A 27,502-nucleotide genomic window follows, 5' to 3' on the forward strand; every position below is an offset into this window, starting at 1 on the left:
TGGAGTGGACACAGACCACGCATACGGTAAAGAGACGCTGGTGACTGAAGCAGCATTCAAGTGATTCTTTTTCAGCTCTCATTCCATCTGTTACTCTATGGAGATACTTGATCAGAACTGGGATCATTGCATTGCACTTACTGCTTGGTTAAGCGTAACCGATATAGGAAACAGGGCATCAACAGGTTAACTAAGTTCTGTCTGCTGATTTAAGCCCTCAGCCACGAGCCTCAACTGTAAATAACACATCTGGCTAACAACTTAGACATTATACCCACGTGCCCCCCAGGCCAATTCCTGCAAACAAGTAAGAGACGCTATTGGCTTACATTCAAGCGAAAGAGGCGATTCTCAAAGGAGGCTGGAGGTTTTGTAGCTACCAGGCACCACAAAAATTATGACTTAAGATAGGGGTGAGGGACGAGGATGAGCGGCATATCATTCGGATCGTTGCGTGTATACACAAAGTACTAGACTACCAAAATGACACATCGATGTATAAAGCAGACTACTTTAGTAGAAGAAGTTTGGTTTGCTATTGTGATATGTGTTATTGGAAATCTATGGCTAAAGAATCTATAAAGGACAGTCTGTGCAGGTAAACAGCGTGGCATATTTTGGTGATACGTGTCAGTGCTGGCCACGGATGATACCACTTGCGAGTCACTCACGTCTTTGTTCGGGTAATTGCATGTACGTAGAAATACGTGTGCAATTTCGACTCATTATATAGGTAGGTAGTGATAGATCCTTTCCCTTGTCATAATGGTTGCTACACCTGTTGGATGTAAAGACAAATCACATCACTCTCTCAACAGAAAAGACTGCCCTCAAACCCACTACCTCCCCAAGCACACCGCACCGCCTCACGATGGCGCCTCCAGAAGAGAAAGGTTTCCTCTCCTCTCTGGCAGGGTAGGTAAAGCCAAGCCACTGTTGTGGTTATGTCTTCTGACACTATCGATAGATACTACAATACTGATGCTCTCTCCGACGTTACCGTTACCTGCGGCGGTCAAGTATTCAAGGCTCACAAGATCATCTTGTCGGCCCACTCCAAGTGCTTTGCTGCGGCTCTCAATGGCAACTGGAAGGTAAGGCAGTTTCCGTGATTGACTTTCAACCGCTTACTGTAGCCAGGAGGGTTCCGAGGGAATTATTCGCATCGATGATTTCGACCCAGACGTCGTTGACGCCATGCTCAGATTCATGTACTCGTTGGAGTACAGCAACGATGACGATACTTCTCGCATGATTTTCGACGTCCGTTTATACCAGATTGCGGATAAATACGACATCACAGAGCTGAAGGACGAGGTGAAAGAACAATTTCAGAGAGCTGTGGGCAGTGGATGGAATACCAGTCATTTTCCGATTGCCGCCAACCTTGTCTATGTGACAACTCCTTCTCAAGACAGAGGGCTTCGCGACATAGTCTTCGAGGCTGTCAGCAAGAACATCAAGACTCTTGTTGGTCTGGATAGCTTTGACGAACTCCTCAGAACAACGCCAGATTTGGCAGCAGATCTGATTCCTGACCTCTGCGGAAGAATCGAATCACCTGAACCGGAGTCTGAGTGCCCTGAATGCGGCGCCCTACTTTGGTAGAAAGCTACTTTGCTAATTGGAGCTGTCCGTGCTGCAGATGGCAGACTTCAGATGGGAATGACTATCAAATCGAATGGGTTAGGGAATGTCACTGAAAGATTAGAGGTTGTAGGCAAAGCATGGCCGAATACATGAAGCTTTTCACGAAGTACGCAGTTGTTCAAATTTGAGAAACATTGAGTCGCAACCAAGGGTCGACGAATCTGTCAAATCGAGACCTCTACGTCTCTACTAAACGAAGCCAACACAATGCGATCTTTCACATCAAGGTTCCCCTACTGCCAACAGCCGTTCCTCCTTGACCATTCCGCAGCTCAGCAGACCTGCCACCAACAAACTCATCATAGACCAAGCTCAATCGCTGTTTCTCATCAGCTTTGATACTAGCCCGTGAAACACGCAAGCTCCTCTCCAAATGCCTCCAAGCAAGTAGAATTTCCGGCTTATGTGACCCTTTGTCGTCTGATTTCCGATCTCCCTCGCCTTGGACTCCTCGTCGGCTTGACTTGCGCTCGGAGCGTAGCTTTACCACCTTTTCTTCATACTCGGCGAGTTTTCTAAGTTGTTTGCGTCGATCGCCAGAGTTTGCTTCGGAGTGCAGTCGGTCTTGTTCTACGCCGTACCAGAACTGTACGATACTAGGCTTTCGAGAGTCTTGGACTCGGGCCTTTCCATTCGTCTTTGCTGAACTAACCGCGGTATCTTTGTCTCCGAGGTACTCGTGAATGGCCTCAAGCTGGGCATTAGAGATAAGGGCCTGTAAGTCGGCTCCCGAATAGTCTTGGGTCCTCGAAGCGACGTCCCTCAGCCTATTGTCAAGCTCTCCTTTGAGATCATCATCAAGCTTCAGTTTCTTCAAGAGACATTTGAGAATATCGATTCTGTCATCTAGGTGCGGCAAATCACACAAGAGCGATTTATCAAGGCGGCCGGGGCGGAGCAGCGCTGGATCTATAAGATCGGGTCTAGAGGTCGCAGCAAGGACGTAAACACCAGACAAGCCCTCGACACCATCCATCTGAGTCAACAACTGATTGACAACACGATCTGTCACTCCAGTTGAGTCACTTCCTCGCTTCGGTGCGATCGAATCAAATTCATCAAAGAAAAGAACGCAGGGCTTCGAGGCAGTTGCTCGCTCGAATAAATCCCGAATGGACTTTTCAGACGCGCCGATATATTTGTTGAGAATCTCTGGGCCCTTGACGGATATGAAGTTCAGTCCGCACTCACCAGCAACAGCACTAGCTAGTAAAGTTTTCCCACAACCTGGGTATCCGTAGAGAAGCAAACCAGAGCGTAGTCGAAGCGGGCATTGCGCGAAGATAGGCGCGTACCTGGTCGGGTATTCTATAGTCTCCAAAAGAACTCTGCGGGTTTCTGTCATGCCGCCAATGGAGTCGAATGTCGTAGTTGATGTTCCAAGAGACATGTTTCGTAGGGCGACTGGTGTAAATCCCTTCTGGGCTTGCTCGAAATGTTCTCTCGTGAGAGGGACTCTCATCTTGTTGCCGTCCTCCGAGTTTTGTGATATGAAGTGGGCCAAAGCAACATACTTTGCTCGTTCTACAAACAGAACAAGATCTCGGGGCATGTAACTTTCCGTGAGATTCGTAAGATCCGCAAAGTCTATGTCGGGCTTGAACATGCGCGAAGGGGCAGCATTGGCTTCTGGAACTGCCTCTGCAGACCCGAGAACATCCGTCCATGATCCCCCGAAGTTCTGTGGTTGAGTACCGTTAGCGGTTTCTGGACGACTAGCGCTGACATCCTCCCTTTGTTCTCCATCCTCCTCTGTAGCTGTGCCTTGCTGTATCACCATCTCGAGGATCTTCCTCCTACACATCTTGTTTGAGACGTCCAAAGGAAGGGTTTCACGGAATACATGGTTCCCGATGATGACATTGTGCAGAGATTCCTTTGACTGGGCAGTCGCGAGTATGACTACTCCACTGCCCAGCGTAGAATGTCGTCTTATGACTGAAGCAATCATCTCACTCATCTGCTTCGAGCGCGCATTATCGCCTCCAACGACAAGTTCAGTCTCAACAGGGCATAACTTGTCGACATCGTCTAGTATTACTAGAGCACGGCCGCCTAGTCTTGCACTCAAGGCTGCTTGGAGGAAAGATTGTTCAAGAGTGTCTCGGATAGTAGCAATGCGCTCTTCGTTTGCTGACATCTTTTGGCAAGAAATGTATTTGCTGTGAAAAAAGTGCTCAGATCTCAATTGATGTCCAATCAATAAGCTAACAGAGCTTTTTCCTGCGCCGGGGCCTCCTATGAGCAGTACTGAAGACTCATGCAAAAAGTGACACTTGACGTCTGTGACGATATCCTCGACGCCAGCAAGGACTGGGACTGATTCATCCAAGGGACCTTTCTTGGAGTTCGAAATTGGCGAGGGAATTGGGTCTTCGATTTCGATGGAGGATATTTGACCTGAACTAAGGAACCAGTTGCAGAAGGGTTTTGTAGGTTGTGTCAGGTTGGCATCGAATCGAAGTATCCCGCCAGTCCAACTAGGAAGCACGGAAGTCGAAGAAAGGGGACCCAAGATCATCCCGTCCGTGATAGGGCCGTCCAGAAGACCCCGGAAGGTACTGGGTTGCTTGTACATCTTGAGAATCGATTTCCCAGCTTCTTGGCGGCCTTGCCTCGCATTGGGACCAAGCTTGAGAGCACCTGTCGATTCCATCGCGTTAGCTATGAATGGTTAAAAATGAACCTTTTGAGCAGCTGAGGCCTGTTCTACAGGGGCAGACTCAATCTTGATGGGGACTCCAACCATGCCCCCCGAAACCAACGCTACACAGAGTGCGGAGGATAGAGCAGCGTGGTAGTTGTCTGGAGCATCTTTCCATTCTTCCAGCCTGGCTACAACTTTTGGAGAAACCCAAGCGGCACTTGGCCCATCCGCGCCGTCTTGACCATATCTGTGATTAAACTTGACTTGGAAAGTTGGTTGATGGAGGATCGATACGGATACCCAACTAATTCCTTTCGTCAGTGCGGTGAGTCGTGTATTACTGTCGACCCAGATCTTTAAGCCTTCATTCGGATCTTGCTGGTGATCAAACAGATCTGCAAGACGTGCTCTATCAACTCCTCTGAGAAATAGCTTCATGTGGGGGGATTCGCTGGTCCTGCCGTTACTATCTGCTCGTGAGTGAGTACGAGAAGGCCTCTGTCTTGATTTTGGTGCAATAATGACTTCTGCATTGGGGTCCAGCCTCGCAAATAGTGAGTCTGTAGGAGGGTGGAGAGAAACGAGCTTGATATTTGCTGTTGTTGTCGGGGTCAGATGGAGAGTTATAGGGTGGTCTTGTGCACCCTCGGTTCGATTGTAGCCTGGTTTGGGCAAAGCGCGAACTTGTCTGATCAGGTTGAACTCTAAGAAGCTGGCGTGAAGTTCGATAATCTCCCAGTCCTCTGGTGTAAGAGGCTCGATATGGACGGTGCTCACCAGGGGAGGTTCTAAATGCAATACAATAGTGACCTCTTGTCCATCGGAAAGACCTAAGGTCCGAGCGAACGCGGCATCGATGTCCACCCAGGATGATCCTCTATTGTTGGGGCGGCTTGTATTTCTACTCAAGCTTTGCGGTTCTTCTGATGAGTGAGATCTCTGTCGACTCTGTAGTCCTGTCCATCCAAGAAAGGCGGATCTTGATGGTATGGAGTTGGATGCCTCTGATACGTCACGAGAAGTAAGATCTTCATATGAGAGTTCGATCAAGACATTTTGCGGCGGCTGGGTTCGCGTCAGCATGCACCCAAACCCGCCACTGTTCACGAACCGTATTCAGACTGTCAAGCGAAGAACACAGCAAAGGCGGCAGATTGACAAAGCAGTTCTGAAGATTGAGGAGCGATATCTTGGCTGGTATAGCCTCTGGTAGACCCCGGGGTGCCATTTTTCTGCGTAATGATTGAGGGCGGAAGAAGCGGTCGTTGAAACGTGTGAATGCGATGAATGCACATGCTTCAATGGCACGCGGGGTCGGGCCAACTGCCGAAGCGCCCCGAGTATTTACCCGAGTCTGGGAGAGTCTCACTTTGTTGGTTGTTGGTCGTTGGTCGTGTTGGGCAGCTTGTGTGGCTTGATCGTCGTTGTATAACGCGTTGTTGAGCGTAAACTTGGCGCGCAAGACTCTGTAGAAGGCCTGGAGCGAAATTGGATACAAGCATGAAGCAAAAAGAAGTATTCCATAGGGTAATGATAAGAAATTCGATATATAAATGACCGGCCTGGACGTTTTTGCTCCCTGAAAACCGCAGTCCTTGTTTGTTGGTGACAAATCATGTGGCTAGAGTACAGACAGGGATGATTTGTTCGTCTCTAGTAAAGCCACGCTAGGCTAGGAACACGATCCTCATCTACGATACTGTTCTCAGAAGCCAACACGCGAACATACAATCACGACACAATCGGCTCGTCACTGAACATTTGAAGAGAAAAGGCCTCGAGGTCAGAGCTTTGCCACATGATACGAAGTAGCTCATATTCTCTCGCTTGGCTATAGCTCGCAATAATTCCCGCAGTTGGCTCAACTAAGGCTTCCTACCCCAAACAAAATAGACAGGGAGATACAGGTGAACAGCCGGGTCTCGTAGCTCATTCTTGACCTTTGCCATCAACACCTGAATCTCGTCTGCACTCCAACCAAGCGCGTACTCAAACAGTTTGGGCGTGTAGGAGTCGATGACCTTTGACTCTTGGATAGCCTGATACCGGCCAAGTTCCTTAAGCTTCGGGTCCTTCGGCCAAGGACCGATAGGCAACTATATACAATAATCAGTAAAACAGGACAAAGCCCAGCTGAGAAGTTACATACCTTTCTGACTTCTTCCTGAACATCCACAAACCCCGCCTTGATCAACCTGTCCTTCCATTTATACGCACAGTCAACAGGCTTGCCAAACTTGGCACAAGCCTCGATGAGGTGCTTCATCCACAATTTGGCATTGGGCGCCTTATCGAGTGTTCCATCGTCGGACTCAAAGCGCGCGTCTACGCCCTGTAATTCGATATAACCGTTTGAACGTATGTGGCGGAAAGCTCGCTGTAGCATGAGATCCTCGTCACCTATACATGCTTCCAACTCGCGGGCGTGAATAAAGTCGAATTCCGTGCGGTATAGCCACTCGTCCTCGTAGTCATCCACTTCAAAGGTGCAGTTTGGTGGGTTCCTAAGCTGTTAGCACGATAATACGCAGCATGGCAGGTCTTTTCTTACCATTCTGGTTGGATGGGACTGAGATCGTTTCCTATAACCGCTGCCGATGGATGCTCACTATGGCGAAGCGTGTGAGCGGGCTAATACCCCGAGGCTCTTGTTTCCATTTTCACTCACTCTGCGAAATCTATCGCCCAGATACCAGTGCCTGTGCCGAGGTCGAGTACACGTTGAAGGTTGTCGTCGATTGGGGCAAGGTGGAGCTTTCCGTCAAGAAGGATACTATACACGTGATGAACGAGGTCCATACGATCTTGTTCATCTTCGTCGTTGGGCTAAGATATGACTGAGTAAAGGTGTCAAGAAGTGGTGCTATGACACATACCACGGGATAAGTGCCTTCTCGGAATGCATGATATCGACGTCCATTCTATCTGCTGTTAATGATGCACCGGGGTATATTCAGTGTAGCTCACTTCGTATCTGCGAAACATGATAAGAATGAGTCAGTTATGGTTATCAAAAACTGTTCCTGCGCGTATATCTCACCTATAGTTGTATATGCTTGCATTCACGGACGATAAAAAACTCGAACCTCCGATCCTGCCGTCTGTGTCATTATACCAGAAACAAGTAATCAAGATCAACTGACTAACGTCGAATGATAAAGCGAATCATTGGAATCCAAGTTATCCTGAGAAACTCGTTAGCAAGCAAAACCATGGTTGTAGCGAAGCATCAGCAACTAACATCAACTTCCAAGTGGCCCTCTGGCGGAGTGGTGGCCGTCACGGCAGGGTCTTGCGGAGAGTTCTCAGCCATAATAAGTGATTTCGTTTCGTTACTTCGATGTCCAAACGGACAAAGAGAGAGACCTCGGAGCTCTTGTGCTAATGACAAATGAGGGGTCTGTGGATCATATCATATATTCACGAGACCCCGGTCGAGGACCCTTGATTGAGCGAATTACATATGCACTTAGCACAACGGTATATGCAGCTGAAGCCTATCGGAGGCTTCCCCGTCGGAATATGGGAACACGTCACCAATTCTAAAGCCGGGTTGAAGAAATATTCCTTGCGCGATTGATCTGATGAGGCAGCTTGGTACAGAACTTGGGGGTCGTCCAGCTAGGAGCTCCGGGTTAGCTGCCACGCGAAACTCTAAGGACTGGGGGGGTGTATACATCTCTACCAATCAATCCGATGAATTCATCATTCCATTCGCAACCTGTGCTTCCGGCGGTCGATTATTTGTAAAGGATAGAACAACTCCGCAGTTGACTTGCCTTGGACTGATTGATTGTTAAGGATTTGCGCCAGTTCGAGTTGGAGGTTAACGGGATGACTTTGCAGCAAGCTCAGTTTGAAAGGTCACACAACGCACGTACTGATGGAGAACCAAATACCGGGGGAAGTGCATATTCGGCGAAGTGGGGGTTTGAGACAGTCGTACCCCGCTCTGACGGGAATGAAGGCCTGCACTGCAAAAAGATATTCAAGTGTTCATCACGGCCTTGACTAAAGGCGTGGTTGAGCTATTGTATACCATCTACCAAAACATTCAAGGTGTACCCGAAAATGACCAGTTCTAGGACGAAGCACAAGCAATAACTCCGCTGCCATTCCCGAGCTCCCGAATGTCAGTGATTGCGACTCCCCATGGGCCACAACCAATTGAAACCAACAAGACTTTGATTACGGTAAGCACCCATCTACCTGGCTGTGGTGAACAGGACCAACTGGCGGGTAGAGCAGGAGGCCGACGACTTTGCGGTGGGTGGAAGGGTCATAGTCAAAAGATCTATTCAAGGTCATTCATTAGACAGGAAGAAGCCCCGTCACGGATGCAGCATCGAAATCATAAATCATCAAATTCATTAGAGCCAATTTAAACAAATACCGTCATAAAAGACTACCGCCGTCTTCTCCTATATCAGACAAATCATTAGCAATCGCCTCACGCTGACCAGATACATAATTCATAAAAAGTCACACTACCCTTCCATCTCAGTCCGTCCCGGATGCTCATCATCCCACTCATCCTCAACATCCACATAAGAATCCTCCAACGATACCATCTTCCGTCGGTTTCCACCTCCATACAGCGACTCAAGCTTTCTGGAATCCAAGAAGACATTCTGCATTTCTGAGACCAGGTGTTCCTCCTCAGCGTCATCATCAGAACTTCTGAGACGGAATCTGACGACTCTTCGTCCGACGCCAGATGTGAGGAAGGGTTTTAAGAATGAGAAGATGGACCAAGCAAATCTTGCGAAGAGATATTCTCGGCTTCCCTCGACAAGAGTCTCAACGGGTCTGTTCTGATATAGGGCAGTGAACTCTGCTTCCCTTCCGTCGAGTACATGAAGAACATATTGGCTATTGGCCTCCACGCCATTGGCTTGGCCATTTTGCTTTGGGATCAGAGCAAACACGCTTTGGTCGAAGCATACGTAGAGGTCCGCCTTGAGCGGTAGAATATTATGCGGGTCATCGATAGTATGCGATCCACCACCATAAAGACCCATGCCATTCTTGCTGAACCAACTCTGTTCTTCTCTGGGGATAAGGTGTGCCCATGTGAAAGCATAGCTGGTGTTTGTGACGGCACATCTTTTCGCATAGAGCGATGTTCTTGAAGTTGGGACGCTCCACCATTCGGGGAGTCTGTCGTGGGGAAACTGCCAGTCTCTGAAGCTTGGAACAATTGCATATCGATCTTGGAAATGTTAGCAAGTATACACTGGTCAAGTGAAGGTCAAGCTTGTAATTACCATCGCCCTCAACGAAGAACCAGTAGTCTCGTTGCAGCAGTATCGTCTCATCGTCGGATACTCTATCCTTTCCTCTCTCATCCCTCGCCAAGTATCCCTTCTCAAAAGCATTGTTCGCAACGATCTGGCATGCCGTAAGAGCCGTTAAATAGTGCACACCAAAAGCCCCCTCTGTCGTGTTGTAGTCCACGCGCGGTAGGCAAAAAAGAAGGTTCAACGGTTTCAGGTAGCCCGGATGATAAAAGCGGATCTGATCTCTGTTAAGATCGCGGATCTCGAGAGACGAGACGGCTGATAGTGAGCGCGGCATTGGAACGCGATGCTCTAAGTGGCTGAGGTGAAGTTGATGATGATTGTTGGAAGCAAGAAGACCCATGACGTTTTTTTTATTACGACTTGGATTAGCTCTTGATCAGCGAGATCTCAGCCACACGTGAAGATGACGTACATGGATGATGCAGTAGAGTCCACTAATGCAAGCCACTCGGGACGGTTAGTCTAATATCGGGGTACGAAATCAAGATCTGGTGTTGGCGATGTTTATGAAATAAAATATGTTCGAAATAATATACTCAGAAAAGACTATCGTTTATATACAGTTATCAATACCCAATATGTTCTCCTATCCTAGAAAGAGTTTTTTTCGCCTCGACATACGTGTCAAGCTAGTGGACAGCTGTTTTGCATATGTGCTCCAATAGCTTCCCAGCAAGTGGACACTCAGGATCCATATTGAACATCGGTGTTGTTTGACGTTCTTACAAGCGGTGAGGACCAGGATAAGCAGGAGCCTTGACCGATGAAGTAGATCCAATCTCTCCAATTCGGATGTTGCTGAATGTCACTTCAGGGTTGGGCTGCACCTTGACGATGTTCTTGGGATCACCCTCAGTCGCGTCACAGGGTCCAGCAACGCCCTGATCCAACCAGGCCATGAAATCACCCTCGCTCCACCAGACGCTCATGGCGAGGACCATACCGCGGGACATGGCATCACCCATCTGCTTGGTGCCGCCGAGGCGCATGTACTCGGTGGCGCCGGTGGCAGCGCAGTACTTGTCGTTGATGAAGTTGATCTTGGGGGGGCCGGAGATGTTGACAACGGCGGACTCGATGACCTTGTTGTCCTGGATGTAGTGGCGGTGCAGCTCGATGAGGTCGCCCTGCTTGTTGGCGACGAACTGAGACGTCACGGTGAACTTGCGGGTGCTGTCGACCTTGTACTGCTTGCCGCGGCCGTAGAAGTCGGTCACGTTGATGCGGTTGTGGTTCCAGCCGCAGCCGGCCTTGTCGCAGATGCCGGAGCTGCTACACTCGTCGCCTGTGCAACCGTAGAGACCGGGCTTGTTGCAGGGGTGAGGAGCGATGTGTGTGGCTCGGGAGTTGGCCTCCCAGATGTCGAGCTCGTTACAGCAGACGCCCTGTCCCTTAATGTTGCCCTGAAGAGGTCAGTAAAAATTTCACTTGTATGGAATGGGTGAACTTACAACTCCGTTGATGAAAGGAGTGACATAGCACTGAGCATCACAGTATCCAGCACCATAGTAGGCACCAGCCTTGCTGTTCTTGCTGGTGCTCTTACCGCCATCCTGAGGCATCTCAGAAAGGTACAGAGCACCATTCATACCGCAAGGAAGCTTCTCCATCTCAACATCGAAAGAGAACTCAGTACCAGTGAGGTGAAGCATCTCATACTTCTTCTTGTTCTCCTCAAGAAGATAAACGCGAGGAGAAACAAGCTGGTTGTTGATAAGCTGCTGAAGACGGAGCTTGTTGCCAGAAGTAGTGATACCAGCGTTCTTGTAAGCATTCGAGTCCATGCCACTGAGGATACAGTTCTTGGCGCAGGATGCCTCATCGGGGCAGGCTGTGGTGTTGGGCTTTTGGCCCCAGTCACCGCAGCCGGCGCCGTTCTTCTGGTGAATGTTGTGCATACCTGCGTCGGCGACGATGTAGTTGGTCTGCTTCTTGCAGCCGGAGGCCTTGGTGCAGCGGTATGTCTCGATCTTGGGATGTTGCTCCTTGCCCTTGTCGGGGGTTTGAGCAACGGCGACCTGGACAGCCAGGGCTGAGAGGATGAGAGAGAGAGACTTCATAGTGAATGAGTTTTAGAGATCAGGTAGTGACTTGTCTAAGGAATGACGAGATGGATAGCGTGAGAAACATCTTCCTGGGCCGCCGGAACTCGGTTTATATCTATTCTTTCTCTCTCTTTCTCTCTACGGATAGGGGTCTTCCACTTTCGGCCTCACCCCGAAAATCAATAGCCATGAAGGTCCTCACGGAAGCTCAACGATACAACTCCGAAATCTCAGGTCACGACTCCAGCGTTAGACAACGGCAACCAATCAAGATCCCTATATCTCCGCTCCCTCCGTTTTCCTAATTCGAAATGCCAAGCCCAACCAATAACGACACAAGTACCGAGTTTCAAATAGTTTCGCGGACTTGACCCATGTTTGTCGATTAGTGCCACCGAGGAGGGCGGGCCGAAATACCGCAACGATATAGCCCAGGCTGTGATTGATTAAAATTTCATGGGTTTCAGAACCCTTGTCAACTTGGAGTCGTGTGGAGATTTCTCCAGATTTTCCCACCTACCATTTCGGAAGCGAATAATTTGAACGGACGACTTTTGACTGCGGACCGTCGGGAAGGGGAGTCGTGAGCCGTTGAAATGGAGAGTCATGTGAATGATTTTGGGCTTGGAAGCTGAATTTCCCCACTGGATAAATAGAGTATCGCCGAAATGGAGACGCAGGGAGGGTATCATTCCGCGGAGAGAGCTGTCGGGCCGTAATCCATATTCTCGGTAAGGTTGATGGGTTTCAACTAAGAGTCTGGGCGCAGATGGTTGAGCCTTGGGGAGATGAAGACGGTCGGTGACGGGTAAAAGCTGTCGTTCCATTTTGAATGAGGTTCTGGTGATGAATTAGTGTCCTAATTGACATTACTTCTACTCTACATAAACCTGTTGGAGTGGTTACAAAGAGTAATTTGATATATGAGTAATTTAAGCTCGTAGATAAGCTACTCGGTTCCTGCAGCGGGATCCTACAAATACGGGATGAACGAGGTTGAACGACGCTCGAGCCATCCTGTCAACGTGGGGGGATGCGGCTCAATCGCCAGCATCTGCCTTGTTGCTAGCATCGGAATCAGCTGAGATGCGAGAGTCCGATCGGTTACAACTTGCAAGGACCATGGCACGCGTCAATGAATCTCCTTCAGCTCTTCGTCTCCTCGTGGCATCTCTGTCGGCTTGTCGGGCCAGACTACCCTGTACTCAAGCCAACACTAGTTAGGAAGAAGTTAAGAACAAATAACAGCTTCGAAACGGCCCGAAAAGGACAAATGGTTTGACAGCTTGATATTACGTCTGGTAAAGCTCAGGGTAAGTAGCCATTTTGTAAGAAATGATTGTTTTGTTGTAGTATCGAGTCGTTTCGAGTATTCATCTAAGAATCACCGTTGGAATTTAATAGGAGAGGGAATAGTTACAGTTAATATGATAAACACAACTACAGAAAAAACAGTGTTCAAGATTGCAAGTGACTTGAATAATGAATTTCTTGTATAAATCGATTACATCGAGCAGACGACGTTGGCTTAGTCAAACTCAATTTGACTATTTCGCTTGTTGGTTGGTCTCGTTGTGCAACTTCTGTTTCCTTTAACACGTGATTTCGATGCAACATTCTTTGTCCTCTATTTTTGTCAACTGTCGGTAGTTCAATTACCAAACTCAAATTCAAGATCCTTCGAAGGATCAGCCTAGAGCGATCTTGATAACGAAAAGTCTATCCGACAGCCGTTTTCAAAATCTCTCTGAATTAGTTTGCGATCAAATCCCAACATTCTAGAGACATCTGCTCTAGGTCAAAATACGCGACATGGATGACCATCAGGACAAGATCGCCACTTTAGCCGACGGGAGAAAGGTTTCATATGCTGTCTATGGAGCCCAGGATGACGATGCACCCACTTTCTTCTATCTCCACGGTTTTCCGGGGTCTCATCACGAGGGTTACGTGATTAGCAGCGCTGCATCTCGGCATGGCGTACGCGTCATTGCGCCGACGCGCCCAGGGTACGGCGACTCGACATTTCAGAAGAACAGAAAAATACTCGACTATCCCAAAGACGTCATAGAGTTAGCAGATATCCTGTCTATCAAAAGATTCGCTGTCTTAGGCGTCTCTGGTGGTGGGCCCTATGCCATCGCTTGTCTCAAGGACCTTCCGTCAGATCGTCTGGTAGGCATCGGTACCGTCGCTGGCGTCATGCCAATGTCTTTCTCGACGCAAGGAATGCTTACAATGACACGACTCATGTTCAACGTGGCGCCACACGCTACAAAAATCTTGGGTTGGATCACCGATAGAGTGCTGGGCAACACTGCGAGAGACACCAAACACCCAGAGAAGTTGGAAGAAATGATGGATAAAGACATAAGTGCCAGATCAGCAAGCGACAAAGAAGTTTGGGAGACTCATCCAGACTTTAGAAAGTCCCTGAGGAGAGCTACGAGAGAGGCGATGAAGCAGGGCGGCTATGCAACTGCGTGGGAAGCACGATTATTTGGTAGTGATTGGGGGTTTAAGCTGGAGGACGTCAAGGTTGAGAAGGGAAAGATGATAATGTGGCATGGAGATTTGGATGTAAATGTTCCGATTGGGGTGTCTGAGAAGGCTGTTCAGCTTATGCCTGGTGCAGAGCTTAGAGTCATGAAGGGGGAGAGCCACATGAGTCTAATGACCAAGGCGGATGAGTTCACATTGGCTATGAAGGATATGCTATTGAGATGAAATCTTGAGCCCAAAGGGACTACATAGAAGCGACGGGAAAATAGATTGAGCTGATACCTAGTGCTCCTAAAACTAGTCTGAGCATCTTCGAGTCAAGCGCTATTGACAGTTGACATGAGTGCCATCCAACAAGCTCCCAACCTCATCCAACTTTCTCTGCCACGAGTCCGACTCAACCTTCCTATCCTTCAACTTATCCTCATTCGGCCCCTCAGCATCCACAAACACATTCTCACCCAAGATCATCTCCCCCTCATACAAGTGCCGTCCAAGATCCTTAAGCAAACCCGGTCCATGAGCGGCAGCATCCTTAGGATCCTTCCAAATCTTGACCTGGAACTTTTGACCCTGGCGGAAGAAGAACTCCTCGGCGAGGTCTTGGTTCCTCTCAGGGAAAGGCTGCATAGAATCCTCGGGGATTTCGGAAAGGCCCAGGATCATGCCCTCTGCAAGGAGCTCGGCAACGGATTGGCGGTGGTTGATCTCGGTGGAGAGGCTGGGGTTGAAGGTGATGTTGTTGGCTGCGAGGGAGATGTTGGGGGACTTGACGAGCATGTGTGAGCAGTGGGTCTCCTTCTCGTTCCCGTAGAGGTAGAAGGGCATGAATTCGGCGGGATAGTCGATTTCGCGATGGATGGAGTTGAGGGGGCGACTCTTGACAACTGAGTTGAGAGTGATGGTTCCGTCTCGCTGATGGTATTTCCTGCAGAGTGTTAGTAGGCCGGCGATGAACCAGGAGCTTGCCACTTACTTGGTCCCCTTTTCATACATGATGACTTCCAAGCCGCCAAGAATCTCGACAACATCCTCAATGAAGACCTTTTCCGTAGACTCGAGCATCACAATACTATCCTGGTTGCCACCAGTAAGCTCCTTATGAAAGTCTCTCAAGGTACTATCAAGAGTCCCAGACAGAATAATCTGCTGTCGTTTCGTCGCGCTGTGAAACGATGCCTGGAAGGACAAAAACACCTCAGAAGAGCCAGGTGTACCCTGCACAAGAAACTGAACCTTCTTCTGACCAGGATCATTCCTCTTGCGAACTTTACCAACCTCATCGCGGATGACTTCCTCAAACTCGTGCATCAACTTGTCAATGAAGTTCTGGCGAGTAGGGAATGGACTCATAACCACGTTTCGAATAACGAAAAGGCTCTGGTTAGACTTTCCTACGCCCATTCTTTCCATGAACTTGTGAGCGCAAGAGCCATAGTCCTCGTGGAGGAACTGGGTTGATGTCAGGAAGATTGGAATCTCGGTGGGATCGGTGTTTGCGGACGTGATAGAGAGTCTATCGACGACTCGCTTCATGAGATAGTTGGCTTCTTCAAGATCAGTGTTCAGGTTCCCGTCTTTGTCCTTCCAGTTGAGAGCAAAGCAGTTAATGTTGGTGTCGGAACCGAGATCGCGGATGATCTTCATTGCGTCCTTGGAGGCGAAGATTTCGTGGTCTTTCTTTCCGATGATGAGATCACGGATCTTGTCACGTTGCTTCTCTACGGGCTTGGAGAGGAACCCTCGACTACCGTTGTTCTCGGCCGCGAGCATGTTGAAGGGGACGCAGATGAAGTCGTCGTTGATCATGGTTGCGTAGTGAGCTGAGAGCTAAGAGTTGTCAGTACTTGAGGATTGGGAGAAGTCGGTTTGAGGCTTACTCTGGCGCTGGTGAAGGTTGCTTCGCCGAGCAACTTGCCATAGCCGTGGTGGTTGAGGCCGATGGTTGAGTTGGAGAACCACGCTGACATTGCCGAGGCACCGGGCTTACTAAAAGATGATTTAGTCGTTGTGAGATACTGGGACTGTTGAGAAACTTACCTGCCCTCAACGCCATAGACACCGATATTCTCCGCAGAGCCCTGCGAAAGATACGGGCCCGACCACGTAACCAGATGTCTCATTCGCCCATCTTTGTATACCAAGCTTCCAGCAGGATACGGGATATAACCAGCCTTATGCGGATCAACAGTGATCGAGTCCGCCTCAGCCATAGCCTTGATGTCTTCAACAGTCTTGGGGTCGAGGTACCACTCAGGCTCAGGCTTAGACGATCCCTGATCCTCAACGCTGTAGCGCCGGTCGGGATTGACCATGGTGGCAAAGTAGCCTCCCCAGGCTGCATCGGCATGAACGAGGAATGACAGGCCATGCTCCTCTTGGAACTTGTCACGAAGGCGGAGGATCTCGGTGAGTCTGTCGACTGCGCCCTCTTCGGTGGATCCAATGATGGCTACGACTGCGAAGACGGCTGTTTCGGTCTTGACGCACTCTTCGAGATGTTTTTCGAGGACTTTGATATCAATCTGGGCAGCGTTGTTGACATCGACGCCGATCACGTTACCTGAGCCCAGGCCGGCAATGGCTATGAGTGCACTGGTCAGCACCTGTTGATCGATGAATACAGCAGTAGGATAACTTACCGACTCCCTTGGGCCAAGAATAGTGGCGCGTCTTGCTCACAAAATACTTGATCGGGTTCTTGACTTGGAACTCCCTCTCAAGTATCTCGCGCCCAATAGTCTGGATGTTGAACTCGTTGAGAGCGCTCTCGAGAAACTTGCTGGTGATACCAAATTGCTTGTTCAGCTCATTGGGAAGATCAAGAATGACTTCAGAGCTGAGGTTCAGCAGATCCCATCCTTTGAGATCCTTGAAGAGTGTCTTCTTGGTTGCGTGAAAGCACCGAGTGGCGTAGAACTTGTCTCCAATGAACTGGAGTTTACCACGTCGTAATGCAAGGCAGAGACTGAGCGGGTAAAACTTGAGGTTCCGTGCTACCCCTGTAAGCATCCACATTCACTGAACCACGATGGGAATACGTACCAACCCAAATAGACTCGAGATTAGCGATCGTCCCATCACAGGTAATATGACCCCACGAAACCGGAGATTTCTGCACATCAGTGTTGTACCCGAAAAGCTTACACAGCTGCTGCCCAACCCGAAGTTCAACAAGCGTCGTCATCGGACTAGCTTCAAGCGCGACATTGTTCGGGTTGTACAGCATGGTCATGAAATACCCGAGGAGCGAAGACATGGTAAGGTCAGTGCACATGTGCGCCTCATAGCGGGGTGACCAAAAGGGAGCTGAGTGTTCGCCAAGAAGCTGTGCGACCTTTTCGGTGGCGAGGCGGAGATCGGATCTGGCTTTGAGGAAGACGGGGGAGCGGCGGTATTCTTTGGAGATGAAGGCCTGTGGATGTTAGTGGGGGTCGAGGTGAGGGGAAGGGATACGGACCTGATCTTCTGGGTGGTAGGCTTGACGTGCGGCGAGGAGTTCATCGAGAATGGTGTTGATGTTGGCTCGGAAGTCGGGAAGGTTGGAGCCTTTGGGGCCGATGAAGTATGCGTGGACCGCATCGAACTCCTTGTCCCGGATATCGTCGTTTTCTTTAGGCATGATGATTGTTTCTCGACACTGATGTTTTGGAATATTTTGGAAGTGAAGTTTTGAGCTGGGGAAATGAGACTGCTTCCTTTGGCATTATGTACTCTTTACTGCTGAGATTTACGTCTCCATTGCTGGCTGGACTGACGTATGGCTTCTCTACCTTGGTGGATTGATGAACAAGATCAACATCTCGTACGTAAGATATTATCCTATCACATGTCATGGAATGCTGCAAGACTTGGTAGTGGAGCTGGATATGCAGCATGTCCTCACGAAAACTGAGACCTGCAGGCCGGAACGAAACCGCCGGGCAGGGATCGCAGCAAGGATCTTAGAGACAGCATTCATGTGAAGCCATTGAGGTCATCATTCATTGGCGACCAATACCTGAATGATGAGAATCATTGCCGATACTGTACGAAGGGACTCAAGAACGATTTCTACTCGGTCTCGTGGATGAATTGAACCAGATGCTATACACGCAAAGGCTTTAACCCTTGGCAGCTACGGGACTCCGGAGTATTTCGACGCATGGAAGCCCAATCTAGTGAATGACAGCAGCACAAGTGGCTTTCGATAGTTCCGAGCTGATCAGTCCCATGCTGGAAGGTGATCTTCGACGCCGCGGCTTCAGCCGCCCGCTATGACCCGATGTCTCAGATTCGACCAACCACGATACCTATCAACCTGCAGCTATCTCGAATTGGGCGCCAAGACAGGGAGGCTCTTGATGAGACAACAGCTGAGGCACTTGTCGGTGAAGTTTCCCGAGTAGTCATCGCTGCTGCTCGGTTACCGCATAGTATACTTGCTTGGGCAATAATGGTAGTACACGTCGATGGCTGCGATACAATGACTCTCCACCTACGAAACCTGTAAGTATTCCATGGTTTTTCGGACAGCCACCTCGTCTCCCTCCACCGTTCCGCTTAATTCCTCATCTACCCAGCCTTCCGTCCATCCGCCCCCGAAGTCGATGACCCATGCGTCGTCTGTTTCACGATGAATCAATACATTAGATGCTTTGCCATCGCCCCATGTAATCGCGATCTTATGTAGGAGATCAGCAGTGTCCTGAATCTGAGATAACCACTTCTTCCGACGGCTCTCATCAATCGCAGAGACATCATCAATTCTTCCGAGTGTGGATAGCTCCCAAGTCTCAGCCACTGGGATATACTCCTCCAAGAACCCAATAGTCTTGCCATTTTCGGGTGTTGTGATCAGACCAAGGAGTTTGGGGACCTGTATGGCAGCTGCTTGGAGGGATTTCGTAATCTTCCAGAGGCAGTCAAGCTCTCGTTGTGTGGCATCCTCGCCCTTGCTATCTCCAGCCTTTGAACACATCTCTTTACCTTCGACTTGCACAAGGGCGATATAATCCGCCAAGATAAGGCTCTCGACGACGTGGATCTCTTTAGTAGAATAAGCTGGTAGGTTGCAATGCTTGTCAACGTTGAGGTGGAATGGTTGGCCCAAGATCGACCAAGGGGGATTGAGTCTTGTTTGGCGCCACTATCTTTCGGTACCACTTCTGCCTTTCCATTCAAGGCTTGAAATGAAAACGAATACTCCTTGGGAAACAGTAGAGTGAGAAGGTCTTCTGGCATATGGCCAGGGGCAGGTGGTGGGGCTACACGGTCGAAGGTGTCTCTTCCAGCCTCGACGACAGCATCGAGGATTTCATCGGAGAGAGCCTCGGCTTCGTCGATGTCGTCGTTGTTACAAGTCTCGTTGTACCTATCGAGGAAAGTGTTGTCGATTGAAGGGACATCCGTGCTTGTCTGGGAACGGCTCAGGTAAACGATCAGGCGGGCATCATTCCAGCGGATATAGAGAGAGATTTCGTCTCCCAATCCACTCCAAAGCTCTTCAAGATAATGGTGACTCATGACGCGACTGCTTTTTTAAGAGAAATGCCTGCAGCGGATGCTGGACCTGGTGCTAAAAATGGGAGATAGTGATAGTTGACAGAGACTGTGACCGGATTTGTGGCCTCTCAAGAAGCGATGTTGGTTCGTTGACCGCCAATTTGGCTGTGAATTTGCACGTGACGAGGCTGCTTTCGGCTCATCCAAGTCGCAGGTTACCTCACGTCGATATGCCTACTTTGTAGTTACTCCTGGCACGGACTTAAGTACGCTTCTTGGCGCTTCTTGATCCGAACATTTATGCATCAAATGCGAGCCATGGAGACCGATGTAACCAATGAAAGTAGTCGGATAATACCACACAGCCTGGATAACTTACAGGTTTGGGTCGGTCGATCACTTTTCAATTGGTTGCCAATATTAGTGCTTACTCTTGTTTCAGCCTGTCCTCACAATTTATAATGCTTTCTTCCTTCCGTAGAATCTGTATTTCCTTCCCATTAACATTCCATGGTATGTCCAGCGAATTTTTATTCTTTTAGACTTGCAATATCGTGCGGGCATCTGAGCTCCGTCATGGCTACCTTTCTGCTTCTAGCAACCAGCTTGCTTATCATTGGATGGTTTAGTTGGCAAGGAAATACGAAAAACAGCAGCTTTTATGAAACTTTACCATGCGTTGGTGTTCGAAAGGATGAATGGTTTGCATGGACCAGAGCACAGTTACGCAGCTTTTCAAAGACAGAAGAGTGGGTGAAGGAGGGATACGAGAAAGTGAGTAACACATTCTACCAGGATTTGAATTCACTGACCCCTGCCCAAGTACTCGCGACACAACAAACCCTTCATCATCCCCTCATTCCGAAAAGGCAAGGTCCTAATTCTTCCTCCGGCCCAGCTGAAAGCCATATACAACAAACGCGAAGATGAGCTGCTAGCCCACGATCCAGCCTCAGAAGCTTTATCGTTTGAATGGACCATCCGCGATCGAGAAGTCTACCCGAGCAATTACACCGTCGATGTGATTCGCAAGTGGATTAGCAAGAGATTCGACGAGTTTGCAGCCGAATTGCAAGAGGAACTGTGTGTTGCTGTGGACGAGCAATTCGGCATGAGTCAAGAGTGGACAGAGGTGAAGCTCTGGCCAGCGGTGCAGAGGATATTCACGCGGGGCTTGAACAGAGTTCTTGTTGGGCTTCCATTATGTGAGTTATCTTTCACTATCGCAAGACCGGCTACTGACGCTGAGACTTAGGCCGAGACGAATCGTTCCTTGAGACTATGCGCCGGTTTGCCATCGACATGCCGTTCCAGGGTTTGTTCATCACACTGGTTCCAAAAGTCCTGAAGCCAATCTTTGCTCCGTTGATATCATGGAATGCTAGATGGGACACGGAGGCAGGCATCAGATACTGTACTCCCATTATACAAGATCTTCTCAGAGCTAATCAGAACTCGACAAGCGAGAAGCCGGTAAGTCCTTTGTTTTCAGCCTTGGACTTCTACTCAAAGTCACGCAGGTAAATATCCTTCAATGGATCATAGAAGCCAGCGCCGCGACTGGCGATCCGTCACAACTCGATGCCCACCGCGTTGGTCACCGTGTGATGATTCTCAACTTCAACCTCGTGCAAGGCGGATCGATCCCATTCAGTACCGTTCTTAGCGACATCAGTAACGGCGAACACGCAGCCTCGACCTTCTCGCAACTCCGTGATGAGGCAACATCGGTCCTGGCCTCTACCAAGATCTGGGATCGTGCCACCATCTCCAAGCTCGTTCTCGCCGACTCAGCAATTCGTGAATCAATGCGGTGGTCCGACTTCGGCCTCTTTGCCCTCCCACGGCGCGTTAACTCTCCTGGTATAACTCTCGACAATGATGTTTACGTTCCGTCCGGAGTTCACATCGAAGTCCCGATGCATAGTATACATATAGATGAAGCCTTTTACAAAGATGCAGGCACTTTCAAGCCATTTCGCTTTGTTGATGGAACCTCTGGGTCTCGTTCTGCTGTGACTCTTGACGAGAGCTTTCTTGGTTTCGGTTATGGAAAGAATGCATGTCCGGGGCGGTTCTTGGGCTTGCATGTTATGAAGGTCGTTCTGGCGTATCTGGTTATGAATTATGATGTGGACTTAGGGGATGAGGAGCCTCCAATGAAGACCATGTGGGAATATAGAATCCCAAAGGAGAGTACTGCCATTAAGATTCGCAGGAGGCTACAGGGGCGCAACTACACTTAAGCTTTATAAGGGCAAGGTGGTAAAAACAGGAGTCTTCGTCTCTTGGCCGCCGCTCTGTTGTATCCTTAGCAGTCATCTAGACCTCTATCCACAAAAAGGCTTGGGTCGACTTAGGCAAACTGAGGTAAACTTGGTAGAATGTAAAATGTAGTATGTATTTAGATGGTCTTAGATGATCTTAAACTAGTATTCGTACTCAGGATATGTGATGTCCAGCTCCAGTCCAAACTGGTCTCGTACCATTCTCACCATTGGTTCCCCAATGCGCTGGGGATTCTGGTGCGATTTCATGAGCTTACGAAACTCAGCGTCGGCATCCTAGTCCGCCGCATCCGTATCCCAGCACCAAGCCTTAAACATCGTGTCCTTGAAGAAACACTGCGCAAAGTCGACGTGGAGAACCTGTCGTGTGGTTTCGTCGAAAACCACGTTGCGGGGGGCGCTGTCGTCGAGAATGATGCCATGTTTGTTGATCACGTGTGCTGAGTCGACTGCACGCTGTACGATAGATAACCACTCACTGTTGGACTTGGGGGCAGAAGGTGCGTGAATGAGATCGTCAAGAGAGTGGCCGGCGAGAGATTCGAGTAAGATGCCATGGATGTTAAGGTACTCACTGTCCAGTGTGTTTTCCTCGTCAGGGACGAGACGCACAACAACGTGAAGCTTGGGGATGTGTACCCCCTGGAGATCCTGCATACGGTTGTATGCCTCGGCCTCGGTCTTGAAGTGCTTATCGGCGTATCTCCAGATTAAAGCTTCGAACCGGGCAACTCCATCGGGCCCTTCCCGAATACAGCTCGTAGTGCGAGGGACCAAATCGCTTGTCTCATCCTCCTCGTCCAGCTCTTCAAGGAAAGGACCCATGGCGCCTCGCTCTATGAAACCGTGGAAGGCGGCCTTGGATAGATCGCAGTAGGGGAAGTTTTCGTAGCCGCAGTCGCGGAGGCCACTGCCAAATCGACGATCGTAAAGCTTGAGGACAGCGCAGTCGCCAGTGTCGAAGGTGACGCGTACGACGGTAGCCATGGTGCAGGTGAGGAACTCGCTGATCCTGACTGAGACTGTTTCGTTTTGGGAAAGGACGTCGGTATTGGTTTGGAGTATCTGCAACTGCAGGACGTCCCCAACTTCATATCCGCATGCTTTGATAATGCTCGTCAGTAGTCTGGCAACACGACGAGAAAGACTAAGAAGGAAACATACGAGGAGCTTCAGCATGTGTTTTCATGACGGCAAAGAGAAAGGTTGGAAAGAACGCAATAATAGCGAGTAATGTTCTTGCGTTGCTTTGCTGTGAACAGGGGCTTTGAGAAATACAGTAAGTGTTCTGTGCCGTTCTGTGTTGTCCTGAGAGACACTCCTTTCTGCCTGAGGGTTTCTGCGAGATCCCACTGCGAGTGGTAATTATCCATCTGTCGCGGGTAGAACTACCTTAGCGGGCTCAGTTAGCGGGGGAGTCTTCGTCCGTACACAAGTCCCCTCCACTTGACTGGCTGGCCCATCTTCGAGGCGCTCCCTTCTCTCTCTCTTCTGGTCACGCCGTCTATTGCTTCTGGCTTCACAAAACGACAGTTGTTGAAACCGAACTCTTTCGCAAAAGCAACCGCCCTGTTGTTCCTGCTGAACATGTCCACATATCATGCGAGTCTGTTGTTCGGCCTGGGAGAGGGAACTCACGCGAACGCCTGCCTCACGAGTCCGAATATGTACGCGAACTTATTGAGACATTCCTTCTTGCTCTTCTTCATCGAACCGGAGGCCTCAAGACACGCTCTTGCCTCTTATTCTCAAATTCCGCAAGTATAAACCCCCCCCTCGGATTCATCTCCAACTCAGACTTTTCACGCCTCACGTACTGGCCCCCGAACCATCATTCAATCTGTTGTATTCACCGAGGGCATGTCCTCATCTCAAGCTATCGTCGATTCATCTTTGGTATCATGCTTCGGTTCGATGCCGCTTGTCGGTGATTGATCGTGCACCGAGGGAGTTTGTTACGAGATTGATGAGACGTTTTCCAGGATGAGAACCTCTTTGCTAATCTCTTATTTGACACCTCCAGATCTCTTGTCTTGTCTTGTCATCGATTCAGCGAAGTGTCCGTCTCGAATCCCTTCCCGAAAGAATCAATCGAATGACCAGTACGCCCCCTATTGCAACTTGCCGACTTGCCCACGTCTTCGCGTAACCTCTACGAATCATCAACATGATGAAAAGGAATATCCGTCAACAGCAAAGGCAGCGAGAGCGTGTCTGCCACTGCCAATCCGCCTCGAGCTGGAAGTACGTCGACGGAGATGCGCGTTCCAGTGCCACCACGAGCAACGATTTTCCACACTCTACCGCCTACGAACGAACGAGCGATCTCGAACATCCAATATCGAATACCGAACATTAGTCCTATCCCTCCGACAAGACTAGGAAAGGCCATCCCACGTACCAAGACACGAGTGATATCACTATTGAGAAGTGACGCTTGGGGCCTACCAGAAGCAGTGGGGTATCTCAGCGACCAAACTCACTCTTATGAGGTTTAGCAGTTACTTCGTGAGAAGGAGGACAGATTCGGCCGAGCCTGAGAGGGCGAGGGAAAGCCAGTCTCGTACCTGATATTGCAGAGTTACACTGCGTGTCCCTCTGTACAGCTTTACAGGCTCCGGCCTCGGTAGCGGGGGGTGCATAGTGGCCGTCGACGTCCACGAAGCTGCAGACTCTGGCGTGATAGCTTACTGGGGATGCCCGTGTTTACGCAGTCGGGGCTTACCTGGACCGCCAACAGATGGACTCTGTGGATGGCTGGCAGCTGGCTAGACCTGAAACCTGATCAACGCGGCCACGGCATTAGCAGACACAACTGCAGAGGGGAAGATATCATCGTCAACGCCGCCACCACAACCATCAGCACCGGTACCAATATCTGTACAACGGCCCTCAAGTGCCACAGCATCTACCGAATGGAGTAGGGGCGAGTCTACACCAAGGCCGACGCGCGACGATCCCTCGACCTATCCTTCCATCTCATCTACACATGAAGAACAGGGTTCATAGTTGTCGTCGACCTCCACGAAACTGCAGACTCTGGCGTGACGGCGTACTGGGTATACCCGTCTAGATGTAACCCGGGTGGTCTGAACACTAGATGGCGGTGGATAAGGGGGGATAAAATTGAAGCAAGGTAAGAGATCTTGCGAATTCTCCTCCTACTACGTTGCCTGACAACTCGCAGTATGTCCTCGATTCGAAGTCTTCGACACCGTGCGTGTATTCGAGGATAAGACGGCACACATGCTAAGCAGAAAATCATCAGACACGACATGAGGCCTTTGGAGCACGCTGGGAGGCATGAATGAAAGGATGGCGATATTTGTGTTTAGTCCCCATTGCTGGAATCGGAGGCATAGAGAATCTACAAATCTACAGAATAGATAACAACATCAAAGTGCCCCAAGTTACCGCCATGATAGAGCCTGTGACTTTCCCAGCGCTGTTTCCAACTGTTTCAGTTGCCGTAGCTGCGGCAGCCGTGTTTGTAGCAATGGGAGTTATTGTTGCAGCCGGTTTCGTAGCTTGAACCTCGATGCCTGAGACTACACTCGTGGCTGCACGGACGTAAGAGGTTGACGAGAAGGAGCATTGCGACATGATCTTATCGATATCTGTGTCACGAAGCGTTAGCTAGAAGACCAATATTACTCTACAGTTGGATCGATGTCTTACCTTCTGTGTCCTTGCTATTCTGTGCCATACAGCTCGCACAGAGTCCCATCACGCCCTCAACGTCGAAACTCCTGTTGGTGCATATACAAGCCGCTTCGATGGGCTCATCGTCGTCTTCGTGATCAAGTATGACAAGGTCTCGTCTTCGGTCACTGTGTTTCTCGGGACCCTTGGGGTCGATGTCGCATGCGTTGGTGAGGTTGACGATGGGTTGGCAGATTGTCTTGCAGGCGGTGGGCACATCATCTGCGCTGAGCTCTTCTGTAAATGCAGTAGGAATGAAGGCAACTAGAACTGCGAGAAAGATTGCTGAACGCATTGCGATGGGAGAATGTTGATTTAGCTGCAGGTCGCTTGTGATGATGCTGAAGATGTGAGCTGGAATGAACAGAAGCTGATCTGGGCAAAAGGAGACTTATTTATGCCAAAGATAGGATCTATCTATAGAAGCTAAAAATCAGCATGCGCCCAAGGAGTCTGTAGATATGGGCAATGATCAGCCTTATTAGTGATGTTTCAGTGGTTTCACAAGTTAGGCCAACTAGACTAGGGTGAAGAAATACAGTGGACGGGCTTTGGTGGGAAATCAGTGAATTTTAGTGTAAGCCGTTCTGCTGTTTTTCCTGACCCCAAGAGACAAGTAATGTCCAAAAATAACTAGAGCTCGAGTATAGGGGCGCGGAGGTTAGTTAACTTAATGAGAATATCATTTAAAAATAAGAAACTTCTGCCATTAATTACTTTTTTTCAGTAATCTTTTCCAATGAACTCCGTAAGCTGAGTCGAAATGATTGGCAAAGTGCAAGTGCTATTTTTAGGTGTGCTACAAACAGTAACTCGTCATACGATTGCCAAAAGGGGACTGGACGAAACATGCAGGGTCATGTCCCCATGTTTCCAAACAGCCATTGAGTCTCACAACATTACAGTATTGCAAAGGACTGGGTTTTATTTAGATCCGTCATTCATGCTTAAATCAAAGACATTTCTGAAAGGTAAAAATAGAAGCACGAGTACAACGCCCAGGGGCTACAAATGTAAAATCGGTACTGGGAAACCAAGTCAGAACTCATGCTAGTAATCCCACGATATACACACCTTTGCAGAATCATCAAGACAAGTGTCATTGAGCCCTTCAGACTTTACAGCCTATCAAGAAGAGTAAAAGTGTACTCTCCTTCCAAACCCACTGCAAATGCCCTGTAAGAGGCACCTTTCCAACGCCAGTTTTAGCCCATAATGACTGAAGTTCTTACGAAGAAATTCAGTGGCTAATCTATTCTGACCTACTTGCTGATTCACTCCAGTATTGTCTCTAGTTTTATACCAAGTATATAAGACCTTATTGGTATATTTAACTCTGCTGTGGCAAAACATATCCAAAAAATCATGAAAATGCATGGACTCGAGTCTCTAGGCCTTCGACACGCTAGGCAAGGCTATGGTACCGTCAATCCAGGTCGTTAAACTGCTGCAGGAGGCTTTGGAGTGTCGCGTAAACAGGTGCAGCTCCTCCTTCATGACAGTGTGAAGTATGGTGAGAAGTTCATCTTTAGACACGTCTTGATAAACGACTCCTTGCACTAAGTTCTGTCTGCTGATTTAAGCTCTCAGCCACGAGCCTCAACTGTAAATAACACATCTAGCTAACAACTTAGAAATCATACCATAATGACTAACCAATTGCTACAGTTAAAGGCCAATCTGCACATTTATAGCCTATAGGGCATTATATTAAAAATTATTATATATTAATCTTATAAACTTAATTAGCTTATATTCTCTTAGCTTTTAAAGCTTCTAGTTATCTAGATATAATTTACCTTAGTAAAAATATTAATACTTTAACTTTTCTAGCTAGCCTAGATAGCTTAGTTAATAAAACCTTTAATAGTTTAACCTTTT

The 27,502-nt window shown here is 49.0% G+C and overlaps 12 protein-coding genes across 12 annotated transcripts; 3 read left to right on the forward strand and 9 right to left on the reverse strand.

The window, feature by feature from the left end:
• Positions 1–871: 871 nt before the first annotated feature.
• FSUBG_2506 (n-carbamoyl-l-amino acid hydrolase) lies at positions 872–1,608 on the forward strand (the record flags this gene model as incomplete). The annotated part of the gene is made up of 3 exons (XM_036680286.1): positions 872–915; positions 968–1,094; positions 1,141–1,608. 3 exons carry the CDS (start codon positions 872–874, stop codon positions 1,606–1,608), a joined length of 639 nt encoding a protein of 212 aa, XP_036542024.1.
• Positions 1,609–1,867: 259 nt separating this feature from the next.
• FSUBG_2507 (peroxisome biosynthesis PAS1) lies at positions 1,868–4,306 on the reverse strand (the record flags this gene model as incomplete). The annotated part of the gene is made up of 1 exon (XM_036680287.1): positions 1,868–4,306. One exon carries the CDS (start codon positions 4,304–4,306, stop codon positions 1,868–1,870), a length of 2,439 nt encoding a protein of 812 aa, XP_036542025.1.
• Positions 4,307–4,324: 18 nt separating this feature from the next.
• FSUBG_2508 (ATPase AAA-type core) lies at positions 4,325–5,525 on the reverse strand (the record flags this gene model as incomplete). The annotated part of the gene is made up of 2 exons (XM_036680288.1): positions 4,325–5,362; positions 5,409–5,525. The coding sequence occupies 2 exons, from the start codon at positions 5,523–5,525 to the stop codon at positions 4,325–4,327; spliced, it is 1,155 nt and encodes a 384-aa protein (XP_036542026.1).
• A 637-nt stretch (positions 5,526–6,162) lies between these two features.
• FSUBG_2509 (mRNA 3 end-processing YTH1) lies at positions 6,163–7,610 on the reverse strand (the record flags this gene model as incomplete). The annotated part of the gene is made up of 8 exons (XM_036680289.1): positions 6,163–6,393; positions 6,447–6,801; positions 6,849–6,905; positions 6,966–7,123; positions 7,174–7,218; positions 7,265–7,271; positions 7,445–7,482; positions 7,539–7,610. 8 exons carry the CDS (start codon positions 7,608–7,610, stop codon positions 6,163–6,165), a joined length of 963 nt encoding a protein of 320 aa, XP_036542027.1.
• A 1,174-nt stretch (positions 7,611–8,784) lies between these two features.
• On the reverse strand, positions 8,785–9,940 carry FSUBG_2510 (endoglucanase type c; the record flags this gene model as incomplete). The annotated part of the gene is made up of 2 exons (XM_036680291.1): positions 8,785–9,509; positions 9,565–9,940. 2 exons carry the CDS (start codon positions 9,938–9,940, stop codon positions 8,785–8,787), a joined length of 1,101 nt encoding a protein of 366 aa, XP_036542028.1.
• A 382-nt stretch (positions 9,941–10,322) lies between these two features.
• Positions 10,323–11,660, reverse strand: FSUBG_2511 (endoglucanase type C; the record flags this gene model as incomplete). The annotated part of the gene is made up of 2 exons (XM_036680292.1): positions 10,323–11,003; positions 11,052–11,660. 2 exons carry the CDS (start codon positions 11,658–11,660, stop codon positions 10,323–10,325), a joined length of 1,290 nt encoding a protein of 429 aa, XP_036542029.1.
• Positions 11,661–13,457: 1,797 nt separating this feature from the next.
• On the forward strand, positions 13,458–14,372 carry FSUBG_2512 (HYD1; the record flags this gene model as incomplete). Its single annotated transcript, XM_036680293.1, has 1 exon — positions 13,458–14,372. One exon carries the CDS (start codon positions 13,458–13,460, stop codon positions 14,370–14,372), a length of 915 nt encoding a protein of 304 aa, XP_036542030.1.
• A 99-nt stretch (positions 14,373–14,471) lies between these two features.
• On the reverse strand, positions 14,472–17,769 carry FSUBG_2513 (L-tyrosine decarboxylase; the record flags this gene model as incomplete). Its single annotated transcript, XM_036680294.1, has 7 exons — positions 14,472–15,075; positions 15,124–15,977; positions 16,028–16,136; positions 16,188–16,731; positions 16,790–17,143; positions 17,193–17,562; positions 17,608–17,769. 7 exons carry the CDS (start codon positions 17,767–17,769, stop codon positions 14,472–14,474), a joined length of 2,997 nt encoding a protein of 998 aa, XP_036542031.1.
• An 855-nt stretch (positions 17,770–18,624) lies between these two features.
• Positions 18,625–19,652, reverse strand: FSUBG_2514 (kinase-like (PK-like); the record flags this gene model as incomplete). Its single annotated transcript, XM_036680295.1, has 2 exons — positions 18,625–19,206; positions 19,290–19,652. 2 exons carry the CDS (start codon positions 19,650–19,652, stop codon positions 18,625–18,627), a joined length of 945 nt encoding a protein of 314 aa, XP_036542032.1.
• Positions 19,653–20,207: 555 nt separating this feature from the next.
• Positions 20,208–21,877, forward strand: FSUBG_2515 (ent-kaurene oxidase; the record flags this gene model as incomplete). Its single annotated transcript, XM_036680296.1, has 4 exons — positions 20,208–20,405; positions 20,455–20,836; positions 20,887–21,104; positions 21,152–21,877. 4 exons carry the CDS (start codon positions 20,208–20,210, stop codon positions 21,875–21,877), a joined length of 1,524 nt encoding a protein of 507 aa, XP_036542033.1.
• Positions 21,878–22,195: 318 nt separating this feature from the next.
• FSUBG_2516 (serine threonine kinase fnkB) lies at positions 22,196–23,108 on the reverse strand (the record flags this gene model as incomplete). Its single annotated transcript, XM_036680297.1, has 2 exons — positions 22,196–23,022; positions 23,084–23,108. The coding sequence occupies 2 exons, from the start codon at positions 23,106–23,108 to the stop codon at positions 22,196–22,198; spliced, it is 852 nt and encodes a 283-aa protein (XP_036542034.1).
• Positions 23,109–25,250: 2,142 nt separating this feature from the next.
• On the reverse strand, positions 25,251–25,916 carry FSUBG_2517 (uncharacterized protein; the record flags this gene model as incomplete). The annotated part of the gene is made up of 3 exons (XM_036680298.1): positions 25,251–25,286; positions 25,334–25,536; positions 25,598–25,916. 3 exons carry the CDS (start codon positions 25,914–25,916, stop codon positions 25,251–25,253), a joined length of 558 nt encoding a protein of 185 aa, XP_036542035.1.
• Positions 25,917–27,502: the final 1,586 nt, after the last annotated feature.

The sequence above is a fragment of the Fusarium subglutinans genome, assembly GCF_013396075.1.
Source record: "Fusarium subglutinans strain NRRL 66333 chromosome Unknown NRRL66333_c0000021, whole genome shotgun sequence".
Lineage (NCBI taxonomy): Eukaryota > Fungi > Ascomycota > Sordariomycetes > Hypocreales > Nectriaceae > Fusarium > Fusarium subglutinans.